This window comes from Pelodiscus sinensis, chromosome 14 (genome assembly GCF_049634645.1).
Source record: "Pelodiscus sinensis isolate JC-2024 chromosome 14, ASM4963464v1, whole genome shotgun sequence".
Lineage (NCBI taxonomy): Eukaryota > Metazoa > Chordata > Testudines > Trionychidae > Pelodiscus > Pelodiscus sinensis.
Genome location: NC_134724.1, coordinates 35,013,993 through 35,033,899, shown reverse-complemented (window position 1 = coordinate 35,033,899; position 19,907 = coordinate 35,013,993). Strand labels below are relative to the sequence as shown.

Below are 19,907 nucleotides of genomic sequence, written 5' to 3'. Positions count from 1 at the left end.
TCAGATTTGTTTTGCGCAAAAGCGCGTCTAGATTGGACCATAGGTTTTGTGGAAAAGCGTCCGTGCCAATCTAGACGCTCTTTTCCGCAAATGCTTTTAACGGAAAATTTTTCCGTTAAAAGCATTTACGGAAAAACATGCCAGTCTAGATGTAGCTAACAAGTTTTGCTGCTTTTTTTGGGGGGGGGGGGGGTCGAGGAGGGGGCATGAGGGTTTCTCAAAAATCAAAAAGGGGGCAAGATGCCAAAAACGTTGAGACCCACTGATTTAGACGGTAAACTTTTTGGAATAGAGAACCCACACACTCAGTGTGGTTCATTGTCCCATGTAGTGGCACTTAGACCTCTTACAGACAGAGCTAAGAACAAGGGAGCTCCTTGGGACAATGAGCCACACTAGGTGTGTGGGTTATAGATACATAACACCCAGCACAATGGGGGCTCTCCTCACATCTAGGGGGCTACAAATACACGCGCTCACATGGTCATTTAGATCAGCTGTTTGCAAACGTTTTGGCCATCTGTAGGTGCAGATCTATCCAAGGCCTAATCCTGCTCTCCCCATGGGCGGTTGCAACACGCAGAAAGCCAGCAGGCGCTCGTCACTGGGGCAGGCAATGCCTGCTTCCCCCGTGCTCTGAGCATGCCCTGACCCAGCAGGACGCTGCTCCACGTAGCATCTCCTGGTTAGGGCTGCAGAAAGGGAGGGTTCGGGGGGAACTAGAGGCCGCCGCCGAGCAGCTCACTCGGGGCAGGGGTGGCGCTGGGGGGGGGGGGGGGGAAGCAGCAGGCGGACCCGGAGCAGGGGTGGCGCTGGGGGGGGGGGAAGCAGCAGGCGGACCCGGAGCAGGGGTGGCGCTGGGGAGGGGGGGAAGCAGCAGGCGGACCCGGAGCAGGGGTGGCGCTGAGGGGGGGGCGCAGCAGGCGGACCCGGAGCAGGGGTGGCGCTGAGGGGGGGGCGCAGCAGGCGGACCCGGAGCAGGGGTGGCGCTGGGGGGGGGGGCGCAGCAGGCGGACCCGGAGCAGGGGTGGCGCTGGGGGGGGGGGGCGCAGCAGGCGGACCCGGAGCAGGGGTGGCGCTGGGGGGGGGGGGGGCGCAGCAGGCGGACCCGGAGCAGGGGTGGCGCTGGGGGGGGGGGGGAGGGAAGCAGCAGGCGGACCCGGAGCAGGGGTGGCGCTGGGGGGGGGGGGCGCAGCAGGCGGACCCGGAGCAGGGGTGGCGCTGGGGGGGAGGCGCAGCAGGCGGACCCGGAGCAGGGGTGGCGCTGGGGGGGGGGGGGGGAAGCAGCAGGCGGACCCGGAGCAGGAGTGGCGCTGAGGGGGGGGGGGGAAGCAGCAGGCGGACCCGGAGCAGGGGTGGCGCTGGGGGGGGGGGTGCAGCAGGCGGACCCGGAGCAGGGGTGGCGCTGAGGGGGGGGGGGGAAGCAGCAGGCGGACCCGGAGCAGGGGTGGCGCTGGGGGGGGGGGGGGGAGAGCAGCAGGCGGACCCGGAGCAGGGGTGGCGCTGGGGGGGGGGGGGAAGCAGCAGGCGGACCCGGAGCAAGGGTGGCGCTGAGGGGGGGGGGGAAGCAGCAGGCGGACCCGGAGCAGGGGTGGCGCTGGGGGGGGGGGGGAGAGCAGCAGGCGGACCCGGAGCAGGGGTGGCGCTGAGGGGGGGGAAGCAGCTTTGGGCCCCTCCCGCTCCCAGAGGGGGCGCGGCCCCGCCTCCCCCGATATTGGTCGGGATCCCCCCCCCGACAGGATCGGGCCCCCTCAGTCCCGCCCCCTCACTCCTGACTGGGCGGCGCGGGGCAGGGCGGCCCCCCCCATTGGCAGGCAGCCCCTCGCTCAGCGCCACGTCCCGCCGCCGGCGCAGGGCGGCCCCGCACGCGCTCCCACCTGGAAGGGGTTCACCTCCACCGGGTCGGCAAACGGATTGGTGTCGTAGGCCGACATGGCAGGGTCCGTGCCTGCGCCGCTCGCTTCCTGCTCCCTAGGAACGGGGCACTTCCGGGAGCGAGACTGCGCGTGCGCTCCCTTCACGGCCGGGGGCGGGGCATTGACCACTCTCTGCCACGTGACAAACAGCGTTTGTTACCTCACGCGCCGGGTGAACCTCGACGCATGCGCCGCGAGCGGGGAACAGACGCGGCCAGGCCGGGCCGGTTGTAGCTGCTGTCTGACGCCATGTCTGAATGTGCGCGTGCGGCGGGGGGCGCGCGGGGGCGCGAGATGCGAACTGGTCAGAGGGGCGCGCGCCGGGTGCTTGCGGGCCCCTGGGCTGCCCATGGCGGAGGAAGGCGTGGGCTGGGGGGCTTGCACACAAACAGTGCACGGAGCGGGGGACGGGCTGCAGAGGTGTAGGGGTGGCACGCATGGGGGTGTGTATAGTGGGAACGAGGCTGAGCACACGGGGGTGCAACGGGAAGGACTTGTGCGCTCAGGGTTGCACACGCTGGTGTGTAATAGTGGGAAGGAGGCTGAGTGCACGGGGGGGTTGCACACATGGGGTGTAATAGGAGGGACTTGTGCGCACAGGGTTGCATATGATGGTGTGTATAGTGGAAAAGGGGCTGAGCACGCAGGGGGTTGCACACATGGGGGTGTAGAGTAGGGTTGTAAAATAGCTAACCAGTTAAATGATTACAGTTCCATGGTTAGCCGTTGGTGGGCTGGCGCAGGGCAGGCAGGGTCCCACCTGACTGCTGTGGCACAATCAGAGCCCCCGCCTGCCCAGTGGGGCTGGTGGGGATTCAGCCAGCCGGCCCAACACAGGGTGGCTATCTGGTAGGCCTAATGCTTACCAGGTAACTGGTTAATTTTACATCGCTAGTGAATATAGTGGGAAAGCGGGAGGAGGGTTGTACACATGGGAGTGTATTCTGGGGAAGGGTGTGGCATAGGGGATTGAATAGTGGTGAGGGAGGCTGCAATGTGGGGGTGTACAGTGGGGAGGGAGCTGTAGGCACACAAACATTGGGGGGGTGTAGTGGGAAAGGGCCTGAGTACACATAGGAGTGCACACGTGTGTAGTAGGAAGGGAGCTGGGTACACGTGGGTTTGCATGGGTGGGAAAGGGGCTGTGTACTTGTTGGTTTGCACACAGGGGGGTGTAGTGGGAAAGAGGCTGTATATATGTGGGGGAGTGATGGGGACGTGGGGGTTGCATATTGGGCAGGGGAGCTGCCGGGGGGGGGGGGGCGCTACCCCGCGTGCACAGCGGAGCGGGCCTGCCCGGGCAGGGTGAACAATGGGTCCCGCCCCCTACTCTAAGGCCGGCGGGCCGGCAATGGGCAGGCTCCGCCCGCGCAGCGGGGCACAGCAGGGAACTACCGCTCCCAGCGTGCCCGGGCGGCCAGGGGGCGTGGCGGCCGCTGCAGCCCGATCCCCTCGCTCGCCGGCCAGGCTGGGCAAGCGGGCGCCAGGCGGAGCCATGGCGGAGCCGAGAGGTGAGCGGGGCCGGGCGGGCTCCGTGCACTGGGGGAAGGGGCTGAGCTGGAACCTGCCCTGGGATGCGCCTCCCTCGCGGCGGCGGCCGGCCGGCCGGCCGGCTCCCTGCAGCCGGGCACATGGCACCTCCTCCGCTGGCGGGCCGCTCCTCGCCGGCCCCCCGGGCACTGGCAGCGCCGCCCGGCTGCGCTCGGTTCTTGGGGCTGGCATTTCTCCGTGGGGGAAGGGCGGAGAGGCAGGGGCCCTGGGAGCTGGCTGGGAGGGGAGGCAGAGGGCAGGACTCTGCCTCTGGAAGGCGGGGGCTGGACCCAAGGGTATTTCCGTGTGTGTGCAGCTCTCTGCCTCGGGCGCTGAAGGGGGAGGACCCGGGTTCCCCTCTCCCCAGCTCTGGTCATTGTTTAATGGGGCATCAGCGTGCACAGAAGCGACTGGGGGAGTCGGTGCTTGGCTCGCTCTCCCCAGAGACGGGAGTTGCCTGTTCCCATCATTTCTTCTTAGCATCTCCCACTGTCTGGTTGCTGGCAGCCCCTGGCCTCCCATGCTGGCTGTGGGGCATTGCATTCTGAGGCGCCTCTCTCCACCCCTTCACGCCCATCAGCTCTGGGGTCACAGTGCTGTTCCTGTGATGTGCTAGGTGCAGTGAGAATCAGCATTGCAATGTCTAAGCTCCTTTGTTGCTCCCATTCTCTGTCTAGCCAGGCTCTCCTGTGTGCCTCATGCTGGAGATTGGCTTCTGTGTTTGATACATGCTTAAATTCTGCAAAAATCAGTGGCCTTGCTTGCTATTCCAGCCTCCCCTTGCCAGTCCCTTTGCACTTACTAGGGAAAGTTTCCTAGTTAGCTTTGGCAATAGAGTTTCTGGGCCCTACCAAGAATGCCATGCCTTGCATAAGCACTTGGGGAATCTAAGAATGCAGGGTCTGCACAGGATCCTGAAGATCAAAGATTTTGCCATCATGTCTGATGCTTGAGGTGGGGTGGAAGCCCGCTGACTTTCCCATAACTGTCTGGGCTGTGCAAGAGCAAACACGGGTTTTCTTCGGGATCAGATGAGCAGCAGGCAGATTTGTGGTGCAAGAGGATGCTGTATTTACCCAGTCATACGTTCAGTTACGTTTGGCCGCTTTGGATCTTGGAATAGTTGAACAGCTTATGCTAGGGCACAATTCTGTCACTGTGTGTGTTGCTCTGACTGGAAATTGTCTTGTAGTGAAACATTCTGGACTGTGGCACTAGAGCAAAGCATGTAGAATGCATTGAGACCACTCAGTCCATGGATGGTGTGTAGAAATGAAAAGGGAAGTGTTCCCATCACACACAAACCAGAGATCGCCCAATGAAATTAACAGGCAGCCGGTTTAAAACAAACAGGGAAGTACTCCTGCAGCACACCGTCAGCCTTGTACAAGTTATGGCTGGGGATGTTGTGGAGGCCAAAAGTATAATGGTGGTTCAGAAAGATTTCGATCAGTTCCTGAAGGATGGGGTCCATTAGGGATGTGACCGTGTACTGTGTAAACGGTTAACCGATGAGCTTGGACTTCACAGTTACATGCAGGCTCCCGCTACACGATTACTCCTAGAGTCCATCCATGACTGTTGACCAGGATGGTCAGAGATGCTTTGGCATCCCTAAACTTCTGACTGCCAGACGCTGGGACTGGATGTCTGGGTGGATCACTCGATAATTATTCTCTTCATTCCCTCTGTAGCATCAGCCACCTTAGGAAGATCGGACCATAGGCTAGATGGACCATTGGTCTGGCCCAAGGTGGCTGTCCTTCGGAGGAACTGTAGAACTGTGCTCTGCAAAACACATCACGCTGCTCCCAGGACTGTGCTCTCTCAATTAGAGACCCAGCACAGTTGGATACGTGATGGTGGTTGCTCAACCTACTCAGATTGTGAACTCTTCCAGGCCTCTAGGGGCTACTGTAATACGGATTGTCCCTTGTTTTCTCTGGTGGACGTTGTTTAAAATTAAGGGAAGAGAGTTTTCGGAAGGTGAAAGTGGCTGGGTGGATGGGAGGAGAAGTGTTCTGAGGAACAGGAAGGACGCATGAAGATGAACATGGGAGAAGGGGCCGGGGGCAGCTATGGGTCAGGGTAAGTTGTGCACAGACCTAGAGACTAGGAGCTTGACTTTGATGGAGGAGCCGAAAGAAGAAAGGGGATGGGATGAGGAGTTGATCTGAGCAGCAGCATTTTGGAGGGGGCAGCTTCTCAGAGGAGAAGGTTGCAGTGGCAGAGGCCAGAGTGTGGGCAGGAAATGTAGCCCAGTGGCCGGGAGTTAATGGTGTCCAGCCATTTTGCAGGCCGGTGATTTTCCCTGTCGTGTCCTTGGATAACCCTTTGTGTTTGTGTGTGCGCGCAGTGTTCCCCCTCTCCTGCGTGGTGCAGAATTATGCCTGGGGGAAGATTGGGCTGGAGAGCGAAGTGGCCAAGCTGCTGACCAGCAATGATCCACTGGCCCAGATAGATCCAGACAAGCCATACGCTGAGGTAAGCCCCCAGCTCCCTCCCCCTGCCCTTCCAGGGCACAGGTACTGCTGTGATCCCGAAATCAGACGCTTTCCCTCTCCTGGCTCCACCGTCCTGGCTGTGGCCGAAAGTTGGCTCCTCCTTTGGAGCGGAGCTGGGGAACCTTTTGAGGGTTGGGGGCTGCTGACCCACAGAAAAATCAGTGGGGGGCACGCACAAATGAGAAGCAAAAAAACCCCCAAAACCAAACCCTCACTGGTGTGGCCCTAACTGAGAAGGAGACAGACGCTCCCCACATTCCCCTCATGCACCAGAGCCGGGGGGGGGGGGGGGGGGACACAGGCTAGTAGATTTTGTGGGCTCCAGCCCAGCGGGGAGATGCCAGGGAGGCTGGAGTGCCAGCGCAGGCTCCCCATACTGGGGGGGGGGGGAGCCCTGAGTCTTGGGGGCTGGATCTAGGCAAGCTGGAGGCCGCATCCAGCCCCCCAGCCTTAGGTTCCCCACCCCTGAAACGTTGCAGCAGCTAGGAACATGGACAGCATCCGCAGTGGCACCAGTTGGGATGCCGATCACGAAGGGCCCTTGAGCCTCATGCTTCAGGGCTCAAGCTGATCGCCAGCTGGAGTTTGAATCCCTGGCAGAGTCTGCAGAGGGAAAGTGGGGGGCGGGTTCCTTTCAAGTGCTGGGGCTGCTGGAGGCAGGGACCCGGACGGGGCGGTGATTTCCCGCGTGGCAATTGCTGTTTCGAAAGGCTCAGAGGAGAAGCGGCAGTAGGGGCGTGTAGCGAGATCCAGCCCGGCAGACCAGGCCTCTGTACGCTTTAACCTAGCCGGGAGGGGGAAGGGAGAGATGCCCTTAGAAGCTAAGCGGGGCTGCTGATCAGTCTGACCCATAGAGGGAAGCGGAGGAGAACTGGTGTCCAGACAATCCTGCCTCCTTCCCCGTCTGCCTGTTGGCCCAGGGCCCACGCTGGAGACGCTAACGGCTTTGTCCTCCGTCCCTCCCTTTCCGCCCCACGTGTGCCTGCTGCAGCTCTGGATGGGAACCCACCCCAGAGGCGACGCTGTTATTCTGGATAATCGAATCCCCCAGCGGACCTTGGGACAGTGGATAGCAGATAATCCGGGCTGCCTGGGATCCAAGGTCAAGGAGACCTTCCAGGGCCAGCTGCCGTTCCTGTTCAAAGTGCTGTCGGTGAACACGGCCCTGTCCATCCAGGCCCATCCCAACAAGGTAAGAAGCTGTTCTGTGCCCCCTCCGAGTGCACTGCTGGGTCCTTGCCGGCGGCCTTTCTGAGAGCCGAGCCTGGCCTGCGCCCGTGGCAGACTGCTGCGGAGTGCACCATGTTCCCGGTCCCTCGCCACGGAGGGCTGCAGCGGCGGCAAATGCTCCTGGCTCTCGCTACCCAGAGGCTGCTAGGTGCCTAACGGAGCAGAGCTACAGACTGACCGTGCCCCAACTCCAGGGAAATGCCGAAACAATCCCCCCCCCCAGCTTGTCTCACCCAGAGGGGTGCCCCCAGCATAGTGTGGTGGCTAGAGGGGAAGAACAGGGATAGGAACAGTGTGTGGCTTGTCCTCTCCCCATCCAAAGCCTGCCCAAAAGGCTGCAGTTGAAACCGAGCCCGTCCAGGAGCAATGCCAGGGTGCGGCCCAGGGGCGTGCGTTCGTTTTCTGCAAGCTTTCGCCTGTTCCGACCAGCCCAGTTCGGCTGTGCGAGCATCCACTGCCCATCTAGCCTGACTGAGCTCGGGCAGGGCTCCGCGCGTGTGCCCTGCGTGTTGGAGTCGCTTCCTGCAGATGAGTCAGCGCATGGGGCTTTAAACACGAGGCAACAGTTCTTGGGTTGTAAACTTCTGTCTTGGGCTCTTGGCATGCCACCGAAATGTTGGTGTCGGCTCAGCTGCTGGGTGTGGTGGCCAGACCTGACCTGGCAGGGGCTGGTTTATTACTCTGTGATAAGAGGAGGGCAGTAAAACGTCCCTTCTGCGTTGTAAGGACCTCGGCCCTAGCCGTCTGTTTTCCGCCTGTGTCGCGGGCAGGACGTAAGCGCGGGAGAACGCCTGCGCTCCAGGCTGGAGCTGTGGCTGGGGGGCGTTCGGTGCTCTGATCTCGGCAGCTAGTTCCCATCTGAGACAGAGCAGAGAGAATCCCTCGGCGGGCAGCCGTGAGCTCAGCAGCCAGTACCGCTGCCTGGTGCTGGGAGACCCCATGGCGCGGCGAGACGCGCACGGCGGGCTAAGCCCAGCCCTTGCTAGCACGCACTTGTCTCCCAGAGCCCCTTGGTGCTGCTGTGCTCCCTGCCTGCAGCCCTGATGTTTCCCATTGCCCAGGGCGGGGGCGACAACAGGCAGCGAAACCCACTGAAGCCTGGCATGTGGCTAGCCAGAGCCTGCTAGCTGGGGGGATGGTGCAGGGTGAGCCATCTGACTCCTCGTTGAATCCCCAGTGTTAGGGGATTGCTTCCCCAGGATGCAGCTTCCCAGCCCCGGAGCTGGTGCCGAGGGGCCTGGCTGCCGAGGGGGAATCGTCCGGGCTCTGACCCTTTGTCCCGTCTCTCTAGGAGCTGGCCGGGAAGCTTCACGCCCAGTTTCCCGAGCACTATCCGGATGCCAATCACAAGCCAGAGATGGCCATTGCGCTGACCCCTTTCCAGGGCATGTGTGGCTTCCGGCCCGTGGAGGAAATCGTGGCTTTTCTGCAGAGTAAGCACCAGGTGGCGCAGCGGGCTGGGCAGGGATGGGCCATAATTTTTGATGGTGGTGGTGGGGGGGGGGCACTCCAAGAATTTGGTAAGTGGTCAAGGGCTGCCCTCTTCCATGATATTAATGGAGGAGGTGCAGGGTCTGGGGTGGAGGCTGGAGGGGATTGGGGTGTGGGAGGGGTGCAGGGTCTGGAAGGGGGGTTTGGTGTAGGAGAGGATTCTGACCTGGGGAGAGGTACTGGAGTGGGGCAGAGTCTGGGAGAGGGATGTGACCAAGGGCGGGGGTGCAGGGCGGGGTTGTGACCTGGAGCAGGGGCGCAGAGGGTTTAGGTGCAGGGGTCCTGCTGGGCTGCAGGACAGTGGTGGCCCACAGGATCATGGCGGGCTGGACGTGAGTGTTTGCCAGTCGGATCGGGCCCACCGGCCGTATTTTGCCCATCCCTGGGGTGTAGGAGTTAGTGACAACATCCGAGATGGAGGGCCAGGGGAAGGGTCAGATGCAGTAGGGGGCTGAACTTGTGGGGAGTTAAGAGTCTCCAGGGGATCCCTGCAGACCCCTCTCCGGCTGGGGTGGGCACATCGTCCCCCGGCCCCGGCCATGTCGCCCCAAGCAGAGCTGGGGAGGGTGGGGGTGTCAGAGCATAAGGCCTTGGGCAACAGTCCCGGCACCCTGCTCCCTGAAGCCGAGCTGAGGGCTGCGAGGAGCCCCGGGCTTGTGCTCCCCTCTCGCTGGGCCTGCCGGCCGGGGGGCTGATGGCTCTGCCCAAACAGCCACAATTAGGGGGGCTGACCCCTCGGGGGAACTCTGCTGGAGGCCACGAGCTGCCCTGAGCCCTGGCTTGGTGATTGAGAACGGCCCCTAGGAAAGACTCGGCTGAGTGTCCTGGAGCCGCTGCGCCCGGTGCCCTGGGGCTCGCCCCTTTGCTTTGGCTGGGGCCTTTCCCCTTCTGCCGGGTTTTCAGCCGTAGATGCCTAGCCCAGAGATTGAAGCGCCAAAGGGCAGAGCAGGGCTAGGGAAGGCGCTTCCGGCTCTGAGACCGCAGACGCTCTTTGCTGCGAGGTTTCCGACTCGCCGTGTTGGAGCCCTGCGGCTGGTGGGGGCTGTGGAAGGAGGCAGGGTGTTAGCAGCCCACCCCGGGGGCTGGCTGAGGGGGTGGGTGTGCTGCTGCTGCCCGTCCTGCCCTGGGCTGCTGACGGGTCCGCTCTCGGCAGAGGTCCCCGAGTTCCGGGCGCTGATCGGCAACGTGGCAGCGGAGCAGCTGGAGCGCAGCGTGTGCGACGACCCCCGGGGCGTCTCTGCCGCCCTGCGCGTCTGCTTCACCCGGATGATGAAGAGCGAGAAGAAGGTCTTTGTGGACCAGCTGAACATGCTGGTGAAGAGGATTTCCCAGGAAGGTTTGTTCTGTGCCTGTCCGGGGGGTCGGGAGCGGGGAAACGGGACGACCCAAAGGCTGCCTGGTGGGTTGCCTGCATGGTTCAGTGCCCTGGATTAGTGAAGGGGAGGGAGCTGCCATGTGTCTTTGGGGGCAGGTGGGCATCTTGGAGTGAGGAAGAAGGGGGCAGCCTTCTGGTAGCCACTGACTGGCTCTCGCTGTTGGGGTTTTAACCGCACCCTGCCAGATGGGCCAGCTGCCCCGCTAGGCGGGGATCACGGTGGCGGTAAGGCCTGGGATGCTGACATGGAGCGGGCGAGACACAGGATGGCGCAGGTTTCACTGCCGGCTCCTCCCCGTGTCCGGTCTTTGGCGCGCCCAACCCCGCTCCGGAATGACCGAGTGCTGTGCCCGTGGCTTGCTGGGGCTAGCTCCGGCTCTGACATTGGCAGCCGCTCCCCAGCAGGGATCTGCACCCTCCCTCCCGCCTTGGGAAAGCCTGGCCACGCCGGGGCGGGAAACGCCCCCTGCATTGCACCCAGCCTCCAGCTCTGTTCAGGTAGGACACCGAGCTAGTTGCTGCTTGGCCAGCCTGGGAAATGGGAAGTGGCTACAGGATGGGCCTGTCCTGCAGTGCCAAATGCTGCCGCTCCCTGCCTCAGTTTCCCCCGCCTGGGTTTCCTGTCTGTCTGGAAATTCCTGGATTAAGCCTCTGGCTGAGTCGCTCTGGGTTCAGTCCCCTGGGGGGACTAAAGCCCAAAGAAAGTTCTTGCACCCCACTTGGGCTCCTCTTCAGCCACCCCTGGGCTCCCTTTAGTGCTGCCCCAGTAAGCCAGGAAGCAGCTCATTGTGGCCTAGGCAGGGCTGACTGCGCCGGGCTGGTAGCATTGGCTGTTAAAGGGGCGGGCTGACCTGCTCCAGAAGCGCACGAGACAGCCCCTGTGCCCACAACCCCAGAGAGGGCGGATCAGCCGAGCGCCCCTTGGCAGGGCGCGTCCCACTCCCAGCTCGGTGCCTTGCGGGGGAGGGGGAAGAGCTGGGCCTGGGCTCCAGCACGGGGAAGCAGGGATGTGACAAACCCAGCAGCAGCCGTGGCCCCCGTGATCTCACGAACTGTCGGGGGGGGGAGTGGGAAGCGCAGGCCCTGCAGGATGTGGTGCTGCTGCATGCCCGGCCGGGTGGGTGGCGAGGCGCCGTGCTGGGGCGAGCTGGAGCCCTGCCTGCCTGGAGGCGATAGCGCTCCTAAGTCACTCCTGAGAAGCACATTTTGCCCCGTGTCCTGGCTGCACCCTGGGAGAGTAGCTGGGCCTGACTCCTCTTCACGGCAGGCCCTGGGAAGCTGTGCTGGAGTTCCCACGCCGGAGGGGCTGCAGCTCCGCCTGTCCCTTGGTATTTGAACAGGTGCCGGGTACGGTGCCCCGGAGCGGTGCCGCCACGAAAGGCCTCAGATTTGTGAGCTCATCACTGAACCCGAGTGGCCGGGGGCTTCAGATCCCTCTCTGGGCAAACAAACTGAGCAGGGCCGTGTGTAAGTGAAGAGTAACAAGCATGAAGGTGATTTTGCCTCCTGCCCTCACTGCTCTGGGCTGCAGCTCCGGTCTTTCCTGCCCAGGCTGCCCTCCCCCAGCGAGCGTCTGCCCGACAAGCAGCGGGAAAGGAGCGAAGTCTTTCCGGCACAGCCCACAGCTGTTTGTGCCAGCCTCAGGGCATGCCCCGAAGCAGTTTGAGGTTCTACACGTAGCTGTCATTGACCCAGGAACAAATGTGAACTCGGAAGGCCCATAACGGAGTCACAGGCGGCCCCCTGGGGCAAACTCCAATTCCCAACAATACTCAGGTTATTCCCAGTCCCAAAGAATCTGTCGCGTATCCTGCTCAGTTGTACCGTAGCTCTCTTTCCACAGGACTTGTCACAGTCCTTTGTTAGTCACAGGACTATATTAATGGGCAGAATGAAAGCTGTTTCCCGGGTTAAAGCAGGTGAACAGACACAGTCGGAGGTTTCAGAAGGTGACAGATGCTGCTGTCATTTGCAAGTGTGTCCCTTAGTCCAAGCCCCACCTAAGCATCGCATGGTGTTCCAGGCAGCATTGTGCTTCCAAGCCCTTGTCGGGGACTGTGCGCCCCTCGCCTGGCTTTCCGGGCGGGATGGGCCGAGGGCTTGTAAACGTCCCCTCTTCGTGGGGGGAGGAGGAGTGGACCAGTCTCTTGTCCGCTGATGTTCCGCAGTAGCGTGTCTGGAGGCCAGGCTGGGGAGGAGGTGACGCCTCGGGGGTAAACTAGCCCTTGGTGCTTGGTGTCTAGCGCGCACGGAGCTGTTTCCTGATGCCCCAGGGGCCCGTGCTGCAAGGGGGATCAGTGCAGGCAGCGTCCTACAACATTCCCTGGAAATGGGGCCTGCGACTCGAGTATCCCTCCTAACACACGCGGGCCCCCAGACTCGCCTGGTCCCCACTCGGCATTGTCCGTGTGCAGCCAGCCTGGGCCTTGGCAGCGGCTGGGCCACCAGCATGAAGCTTGTGCCAGCTCCTGGGCCGGGTCTGGGGCTCTGTTGAGGAGACTCTAGAGTGAAAATACAAAGGGGCCCTTCATTGCAACGGAGGGCGCATGAGCCAAGCCAAAGAGGCCTCCCTCTAGTGAAAGGGGCTCAGGCCAAGTGAGGCTGCCCCGGTTCTGTTCCAGGGGGTGGGGAGGAGCAGCTCCAAAAGGGCACCCACCCTACCCTGCCAATCGCCATTCTTGGGTGGGAGAGTGTGCCCGTCCCATCCTGCTCCCCGGAGGGGCTGGGTTACGGGCATGGAAGATCACCACCTTCCTCTCCTTCCCTGGGAGGAGTGGCACACGGGAAGGAAGGACGGACCCGCGGGATGCTGGGCAGAGCTGGGCGTAAGGCGGGGGGTGTGTGTGGGGGGGGTGGGACCATGGTTGGGGGTGGGGGAGGGTGCATCGCAGCTGGTCTGGAGGGCGAGGGAATAAGAATTTCTGCTGTCCAGGAGGTGCCCCTGTGGGAGAGGAGGCCACTAGCAGGCTCTCTCCACTGAGTGACTGGGTTTGCTGTGAGGGGGAAGTTGGATGGAGGGCAGGCTAGATAGTCTGGTGGTTCCTTTGGCCTGATCCTCTATCCCAGGGAGGGGTGTGGGGAAAGCCAGCCAGCCCCACATCCCTCCTGCAGAGCAGAGCCTGGTGCTGTGGGGCCCTGTGTCTCTGGAAGTGGCTGGATCTGTGAGGCCCATAACCCACCTAGGCAGGGTGGATCCCTGGCTCGTCCCATCTCAGAAGTGCAGCGGGAACTGCCCAGGCCCACTCTGCCCTCCTGCCTCCTGATTGGAGGGCTGGGGGGACCCCAGGCCACTGACTCCTGACCCTGGCTGGCAGCGAAGCAGTGGGTCTCGCTACAGGGGCTATGTTGTGGGGCTGCTGCTGACCTGGCTTCGCCCCGGGGCTCTGTCTGCCACAGCTGCTGAAGGGAAGGACGCCTCGGAGAGCAGCGGGAAGCTCTTGCTGCAGCTGCACTCGCAGTTCCCGGGAGACATCGGCTGCTTTGCCATTTACTTCCTGAACTTGGTGATGCTGCAGCCAGGAGAGGCCATGTTCCTGGGGGCCAACGAGCCTCATGCCTACCTGTATGGAGGTGAGCGGGGGAGGAGGGGGAGCTGGGCATGGCCAGCAGCTGGGTGTGGGGAGGATGTGTGCTCTGACTCTGTGTTTGAGAGGAGAGGGTGGCCCGTTTCCCTGAGCCCAGCGGCCATTGTCTCCCACAGCGAAGGGACGGGGATGTTCCTCGTTCCTGGAGCTGAGTTCAGACTCCTGGCTTCCCAAGCAACGCGCTGTGACCAGGAGGGTCCCACCTTGCACTGACGCCGCGTTCCTTGCTCCCCAGACTGCATCGAGTGCATGGCCTGTTCCGACAACACCGTGCGGGCCGGCCTGACGCCCAAGTTCATCGACGTGCTCACTCTGTGTGAGATGCTGAACTACACGCCCGCGCCCAGCAGCGCCAAGGTCTTTGCCCCCACCCAGAGCCGCCTGGATCCGTGTCTCTACCTCTACGACCCGCCCATCCCCGACTTCACTGTCATGAAAATAGAGGTGAGTGGGGCCCTGGGGCAGCAAATCAATGGCCGGAGGGTCCTAGTGCAGCATGGGACAAACTGTCACGTCTCTTCCTTCTCCACTCCTCTCGATGAGCAGCAAGAAGAGTTGGGGGGAGCCCCAAAGCCGCTGAGGCTTGACCCTGGGCTGGCAGCACTGCAAGGGCTGTGGGCAAAGCAGTGGCTCTTGCCGAAGGGAGTAAGTTGTGCAGCTGAGATGGCACTGGGAGAGGGGAGAATTCCTACCGCCTGCAAAGATCTAGCGCTAACCCTGAGCCCCCCTACCAAAGGCCACGGCTAGGGCTCTACCCAATGTATGGTCCATTTTGTCATTAGATTTTTAAAGTCACACATGTTGTGATTTCACCTCTTTAAATCGGAACATCGTGGTGGGGTAACGGTTGGGGTTCTGACCCAAAATGGAGTGTTGTGTTTGGGGGTGGGGTGGGCCTGCAAGGCTACTGCGTGGGGGACTGTGGAACTGCTACCCTGACTCCTGCGCTGCTGCTAGCACTTCCTTCAGAGCTGGGCAGCTGGAGCCTGGCGGCTGCTGGCCAGGCGCCCAGCTCTGAAGACAGTGCCACCCCCAGTAGCAGCAGAGATGAGGGCACAGTATGGGCTTGCCACCCTCCCTTGCACACTGCTGCTGGCGGTAGCAATGTAAAATCCTGTATTATTAATTGCTTAAACAGGATCCCGCCGGCAGGGGGCTGCTCCAGCCTGGCTGGGCCTGCCGCATGGTGGGCAGGGTCTGCTTGGGCTGGGCTGGGCTGGTGCATCCCAAGCTTGTGGCGTCACAGGGTAGGTCTGGGAGAGCTCCTCCAGCCCATCAGGACCGTTGGTTAACCTGTGATATCCCCAGCTGACAGGATGCTGCCTTCAGGGCTGGGCACCTGGCCAACAGCTGCCACTTTCCAGCTGCTCTGTTTTCTTTTTTAAGGTAGCCCAGAAGTAAGGGCTGCAATGTGGTGACAATCCCCCCTGCCCCAAATAACTGTTCCCCTCCTGCTTCCTTTTGGGTCAGGGCCCGTGTGAGGAACATGCCCTCCCCTGTGAAATCTGTGTGGTACAGGGGAAAAGCACAAACAATCAGATTTCACAGTCGGGGGCGTGTTCCCTGGCCACGTTGCTGAAGTGGGGTGGGAGGGAAGACACTTCTCAGTCAAAGAGAAACAAAAGCACAGATGTCAGTCAGGTTTTCCATTAATATCTTATTCCCTCCCCTTCTCCCCCCCCCCCCCCCCACACACACAGTGCTGTGGCCCAAGAGGGGATCACTGCATCCCCTCCCAGCCCACCAGGACTCTCCCTCCTGCCCGTCCAATCCCACCCACCACCTGCTCTAGAGGTAGCATCACAGGGTCACCTTAACTGGGACAAGCCACACTGCTACCATGAGACCATAGGCAAGGGGCCAGTCAGCTAGCTGGCTTGGGAATAGGTGGTGGGGTGTATCTGCCCCCTCAAGCCAGTTTCTCACACTCCCCAGTGATCTCTCTGGATCCTCCTCCCCTCCCCCCCCCCCCCCCAATCCAGCAGCTGCTCCTGCAAAGGGGTCTCCTGCTGTGAAACTGACCAGGGTTGGCTGGTTTCACTTTTCTGGGAATGGGGGCATGGGGGAGATATACACCCACCTCTTTTCTGGGCTGCATGTCATTCGCTCTTCTGCCCGGGCCTGAAAGCTGCTGCCCCAGGGGGAAGCCAAGCTTCTCCAGAGGCATTTAAACCTAGTAAGCAGCGCTCAGTGCTTGGCTTGGTGTCCTAGCTGGGCCTCGTTGAGGGAGGTGGTGATAGGCAGTATGGATGTTGGTCATTCCCCCCCCCCCCGCCCCCCCCCCGGTGCCGTCTCAGCCGCCTGAGCACCGTTGTATCACCCCTGGCTGCTCGTCTCTCAACAGGGCAGGGGTTGGTGGGAGTGAGGTAGAGTGACTCCAGCAGCTGGAGCTTGGCTGCTTTGAGTTAAGCTGTCATCTCCCAGCACACAAGGGGCTGGAGCTGCTGTGGGCAGAGGCAGGCTCCAGTGTTGAGGCCCCATGCCGTGGGTTCTGAGACGAGTCCGAGTGCTTCCTGCATCCTCAAGGAGGCAGAAACTCGGCCAGGAATTTGAGCCAGACTTCCAGTTTCTATGGTTTCCCTTGCAGATCCCCTCCTCTATTAAGCTGTACCTCATCTCCGCTGTTGACTCTGCCAGTATCCTGCTGGTGATCCAAGGCACGGCCGTGGCCACCTCCACTGCTGCGGTGTCTGAAATGACCCTGCGCCGGGGCTCGGTGCTTTTCATCTCTGCCAACGAGAGCATCTCCCTGCACCTGTCCTCTCCGGATGGAATGCTGCTTTTCCGAGCCTGCTGCCTCCTCTAGTCTGGGATGCGTGGCACCTTCCCTGCTGCGACTCCACTTAGAGTAGATAGAAACTGGCCTGTGCAAACTAGACTTGCCCAGGGTGGGGTAGCTTAAACCTTGCCCCCAAACCACGGTCATCACCCACAGCAGCAGGGTCCCAATGTGTAGAAGCAGCATCTCCCAGCATGCCTCTTTCAGCTCCTGGCCTTATGTGAAGTGCTGGGAGGAAGAGGCCATTTCTTCTCTCCCCGCCCCCCCCCCCCCATATAACTTTGTAGCGGCAGCTGCTCCAAGGGGAGGGCAATAGGTGTGTGTCCCTGCCAGCCTGCATCTTGCATACGATGTGATATCTGTTCTGTTGCTCTCAAGCATTCATGGAGTGGGGCTGGGCTTTGCCTGGTCATGAGGTGCATGTATACTATAGGATTGCCCTGGAAGGGGCTGCCTTCTGCAACTGGAAAGCACATTACTGCCTGGAAACACTGAGTTCCTGCTCAAGGGATGCTGTGCCTACCTCCCTGGGGAGGGGGAGCTACACTGTAAGATTGCATAGGTGCTGCAGGAAAGTCTGTGTGTTCTCCTGGCCTGTCACTTCCCGTCCCTAGTGATGCAGTTTCAAGCCCTGTGGTCCACTGGCAGCAGGGGAGTCCTCGTCTTGTTTGCTGAGAGTAGAACATTCGTGGGCATGCAGCGGATACTCCGTGAACTGTTGCCAGGTTCCATGTGTCTGTCTCTTCCTGTGAGCTTGTACCTGAAGTAGGTGCTGGGGCTCCCGGAGAACCTGGGGGGCTTCCATCCCAAGCAGCCTATGTGGTTCCTGCAGCTGAGGTTTGTTCTCCCCCCTATGCCTGGCAGCCTGCCCCAGGCTAGGATTGACTCCTTTTCATGAGCAGCAAGGGCATCTCCATGCCCCCTTCCCCTCCACTATTTACCTAGCCCCTGAGCTTTGGCCTAAAGCTGTAGTTTGTAGATGGGGATTAGTCGTGCCACTGCTGCTCTGCAGCAGGCTGCAGCACCTGGCCCATCCAGTTGTTTGTGGGGATGAGTCCAGGGTGCATGTATGTGCCAATTAGATATGCCTCCCATGGGGGGAGCCAGGGGTGGAGTGAGGCTGAAGGGGCCTGGAATAGTTCAATGTGAGCACCTGAGCTGGGACAGAGCAGCCAGACTATGCATTTGCCTTCCTCCCTGCCACCAGCACAGTTGGGCTGAAACTTCCTAACCACAGAAAGGGAAGGGCTGGGAGAGTGGGCCTCCCTCTAAACACTACCCCAGCCAGACAGCAGGTGAACTGGGCACTGGCTGATGCAGGTCTGCCCTGAAGCAGACCTCTCAGAACAGGAGGATGCAGAGGCTGTAGGGTCTAGGAGTTAGCAACGGTCAGCATCAGAGCTCTTGCTTCACTGTCAGCAAGTGACTTAACCTCTGCACCCCCATTCCCTGTACAATGAGAAGAACTGACCTACCTCACAGGGGGTTGAGGCAGCCTGAAGGGTGTGCGTGGAGATCCTCAGATGAAGTGTGCTTACTATGATCCTGGCCCAGTCTTAGCTGTCCCCCTCTGAGCCAAGCTGCAGCCCCAGCTCTGCTGCACTGGAACTGGTCAGATTGCTGCAGCTAGTGTTGAAGGGGAAAGTTTAAAGGGTGCATAGTTCAGTTTACAGGACCCAGCTGGCTGCTTGTTATAGTTTGTGTGGTTGCCATGACACCCAGGTTCACGTGCTAGGGCTGTCTGTTATATAGAGCCAGGGTTTCTACAGTCCCTTTCCCAGTAAGACTGTGCCACTACCAGGCTACATCTGGACTGGCATGATTTTCCACAAATGCTTTTAACAGAAAAGTTTTTCCATTAAAAGCATTTGCAGAAAAGTGTCCATGTCAATCTAGACGCAGTTTTGCGCAAGAAAGCCCTGATCGCCATTTTCGCGATTGGGGCTTTTTTGCGCAAAACAATACAGTGTTGTCTACACTGGCCCTCTTGCATTTGTGCAAGAGGGCTTTTGCCCGAACGGGAGCAGCATGGCATTTCTGCAAGAACACTGATGATCTTACATGAGATGGTCAGTGTTCTTGCACAAATTCAAGCCACCAGTGTAGACAGCTGGCAAGTTTTTCCGCAAAAGCAGCTGCTTTTGTGGAAAAACTTGCCAGTCTAGACACAGCCCCAAAGTCTGGTGCTATTTCAGGCTGGCTACAGTGATGGAGTATGTTAGTCACACAGGGGCACTTACTGCCTCAGAGCAGTTGTTTGGCTTAAACTGACAGCTGTTGGCGGTGTTCATGGGAAGCAACATGTTGGCATTATTCCCCAGAAGAGAGGTGCACCCACTCTTGCTGCTAATTAAAGGGTGCTTATGCTTGATGGTCCATGTCTTACAGTCCCCACCTGTAGCCCTGAACCACCTTTGCCCCTGGTGCAGTGACCTGTGAGGCAGCAGCACAGTGACATCAGTATTAAAAAATTCACTTGAGTTTTCCATACCCTGCGTGAGCCATGGTGAACACAGAGCTGCAGCAACAGGCTGGGGTCATCGCTACAGCTTGACAAACAGCAGTGAAATCTACTCACCAACCCTGCACATGTACAAGACCCACAGTGCACATGCACGCACCACTGGTGAACAAGTACTGGCTGAAATCTACTTGCCTGTGGTGAGCAGAAACAGCAGTTTGTCAAGCCCTGGTCATCACTCCACACCTGGGAGTTAAAGCCTGGTTCTTTCACCTGCCATTGCTCACATCAGTCTTAACCATGGATACTCAGCCAGTGCTCCCTGCAGCTTCAGTTCCTTATTTGAGGAGAGGCATTTTATCTGTGTGACTGAAGATCCAGTCAGATTTACACACATCTAAGGCTTTGTCTCCACTTGCTGGGTAATCTATGCTGCAGGGATCCATCTGCTGGTGTTCAATGGAGCAGGTCTAGGCAGGACCTGCTAACTCAACCACTGATATCACCCCTGTGACCCTGGTACTCCACCCGTCCACAGGAGAGTTTCTTCCATCAGTCTCCCACAGGGGGATTTGCAGAAATTCAAATTAAAGGTACATTGAGTCCAGCTATGCTATTCACGCAGCTGGAGTGGGGCATCATCTTTGTCCCAGAGGGCAGATCTGGCCTAACTCCACACCAATGGAGTACTCCCCTCATGTTTGGAGTATTTTAGACGATTCCTGGGAAGGGGAACACACTGCTGATTGTTGAATGAAGCTGAGCATTGACTTGATTCATTCTGGAACTTCCAGAGAGCTGTGAGGAAGGAAAATACAATGGAGGGGAGTAAGGCAAGAACTGATCCCCAGCAGGAGCGCCCCTTTGGCATACAGCTTGCATTGATGAAGTTTTCCTCCAGCCCCCCTGAAAGTCTGTGGGGCTGGGGGAGGCAGCACAGAGAACCCTGAAGTATATGTCAGCAGCTAATGTATATTCATGGCCTGGAATGCTGTAACATGAGAACAAGGAATAAAGAAAGAGTCACTGCAGAAAAA

General features: G+C 60.1%; 2 protein-coding genes across 4 annotated transcripts in view; one reads left to right on the top strand and one right to left on the bottom strand.

The window, feature by feature from the left end:
* Window positions 1–2,030, bottom strand: part of SCAMP2 (secretory carrier membrane protein 2) — a 30,159-nt gene extending 28,129 nt beyond the window's left edge. For both annotated transcript variants that reach the window (XM_075897415.1, XM_075897416.1), the window contains exon 1: window positions 1,878–2,030. In XM_075897415.1, the coding sequence (XP_075753530.1) occupies window positions 1,878–1,934 (57 nt within the window). In that variant the 5' untranslated portion in view covers window positions 1,935–2,030. The remainder of the gene's footprint in view (window positions 1–1,877) is intronic.
* On the top strand, window positions 2,027–19,907 carry MPI (mannose phosphate isomerase). 2 transcript variants are annotated; one of them, XM_006126270.2, is made up of 8 exons: window positions 2,027–2,175; window positions 5,803–5,930; window positions 6,942–7,142; window positions 8,472–8,613; window positions 9,825–10,007; window positions 13,443–13,616; window positions 13,866–14,074; window positions 16,218–19,907. In XM_006126270.2, exons 1-8 carry the CDS (start codon window positions 2,166–2,168, stop codon window positions 16,434–16,436), a joined length of 1,266 nt encoding a protein of 421 aa, XP_006126332.1. In that variant the 5' UTR covers window positions 2,027–2,165; the 3' UTR covers window positions 16,437–19,907. The 2 variants fall into 2 exon arrangements, with proteins under 2 accessions (XP_006126332.1, XP_075753529.1); XM_075897414.1 differs by lacking the exon at window positions 2,027–2,175 and adding an exon at window positions 3,397–3,427.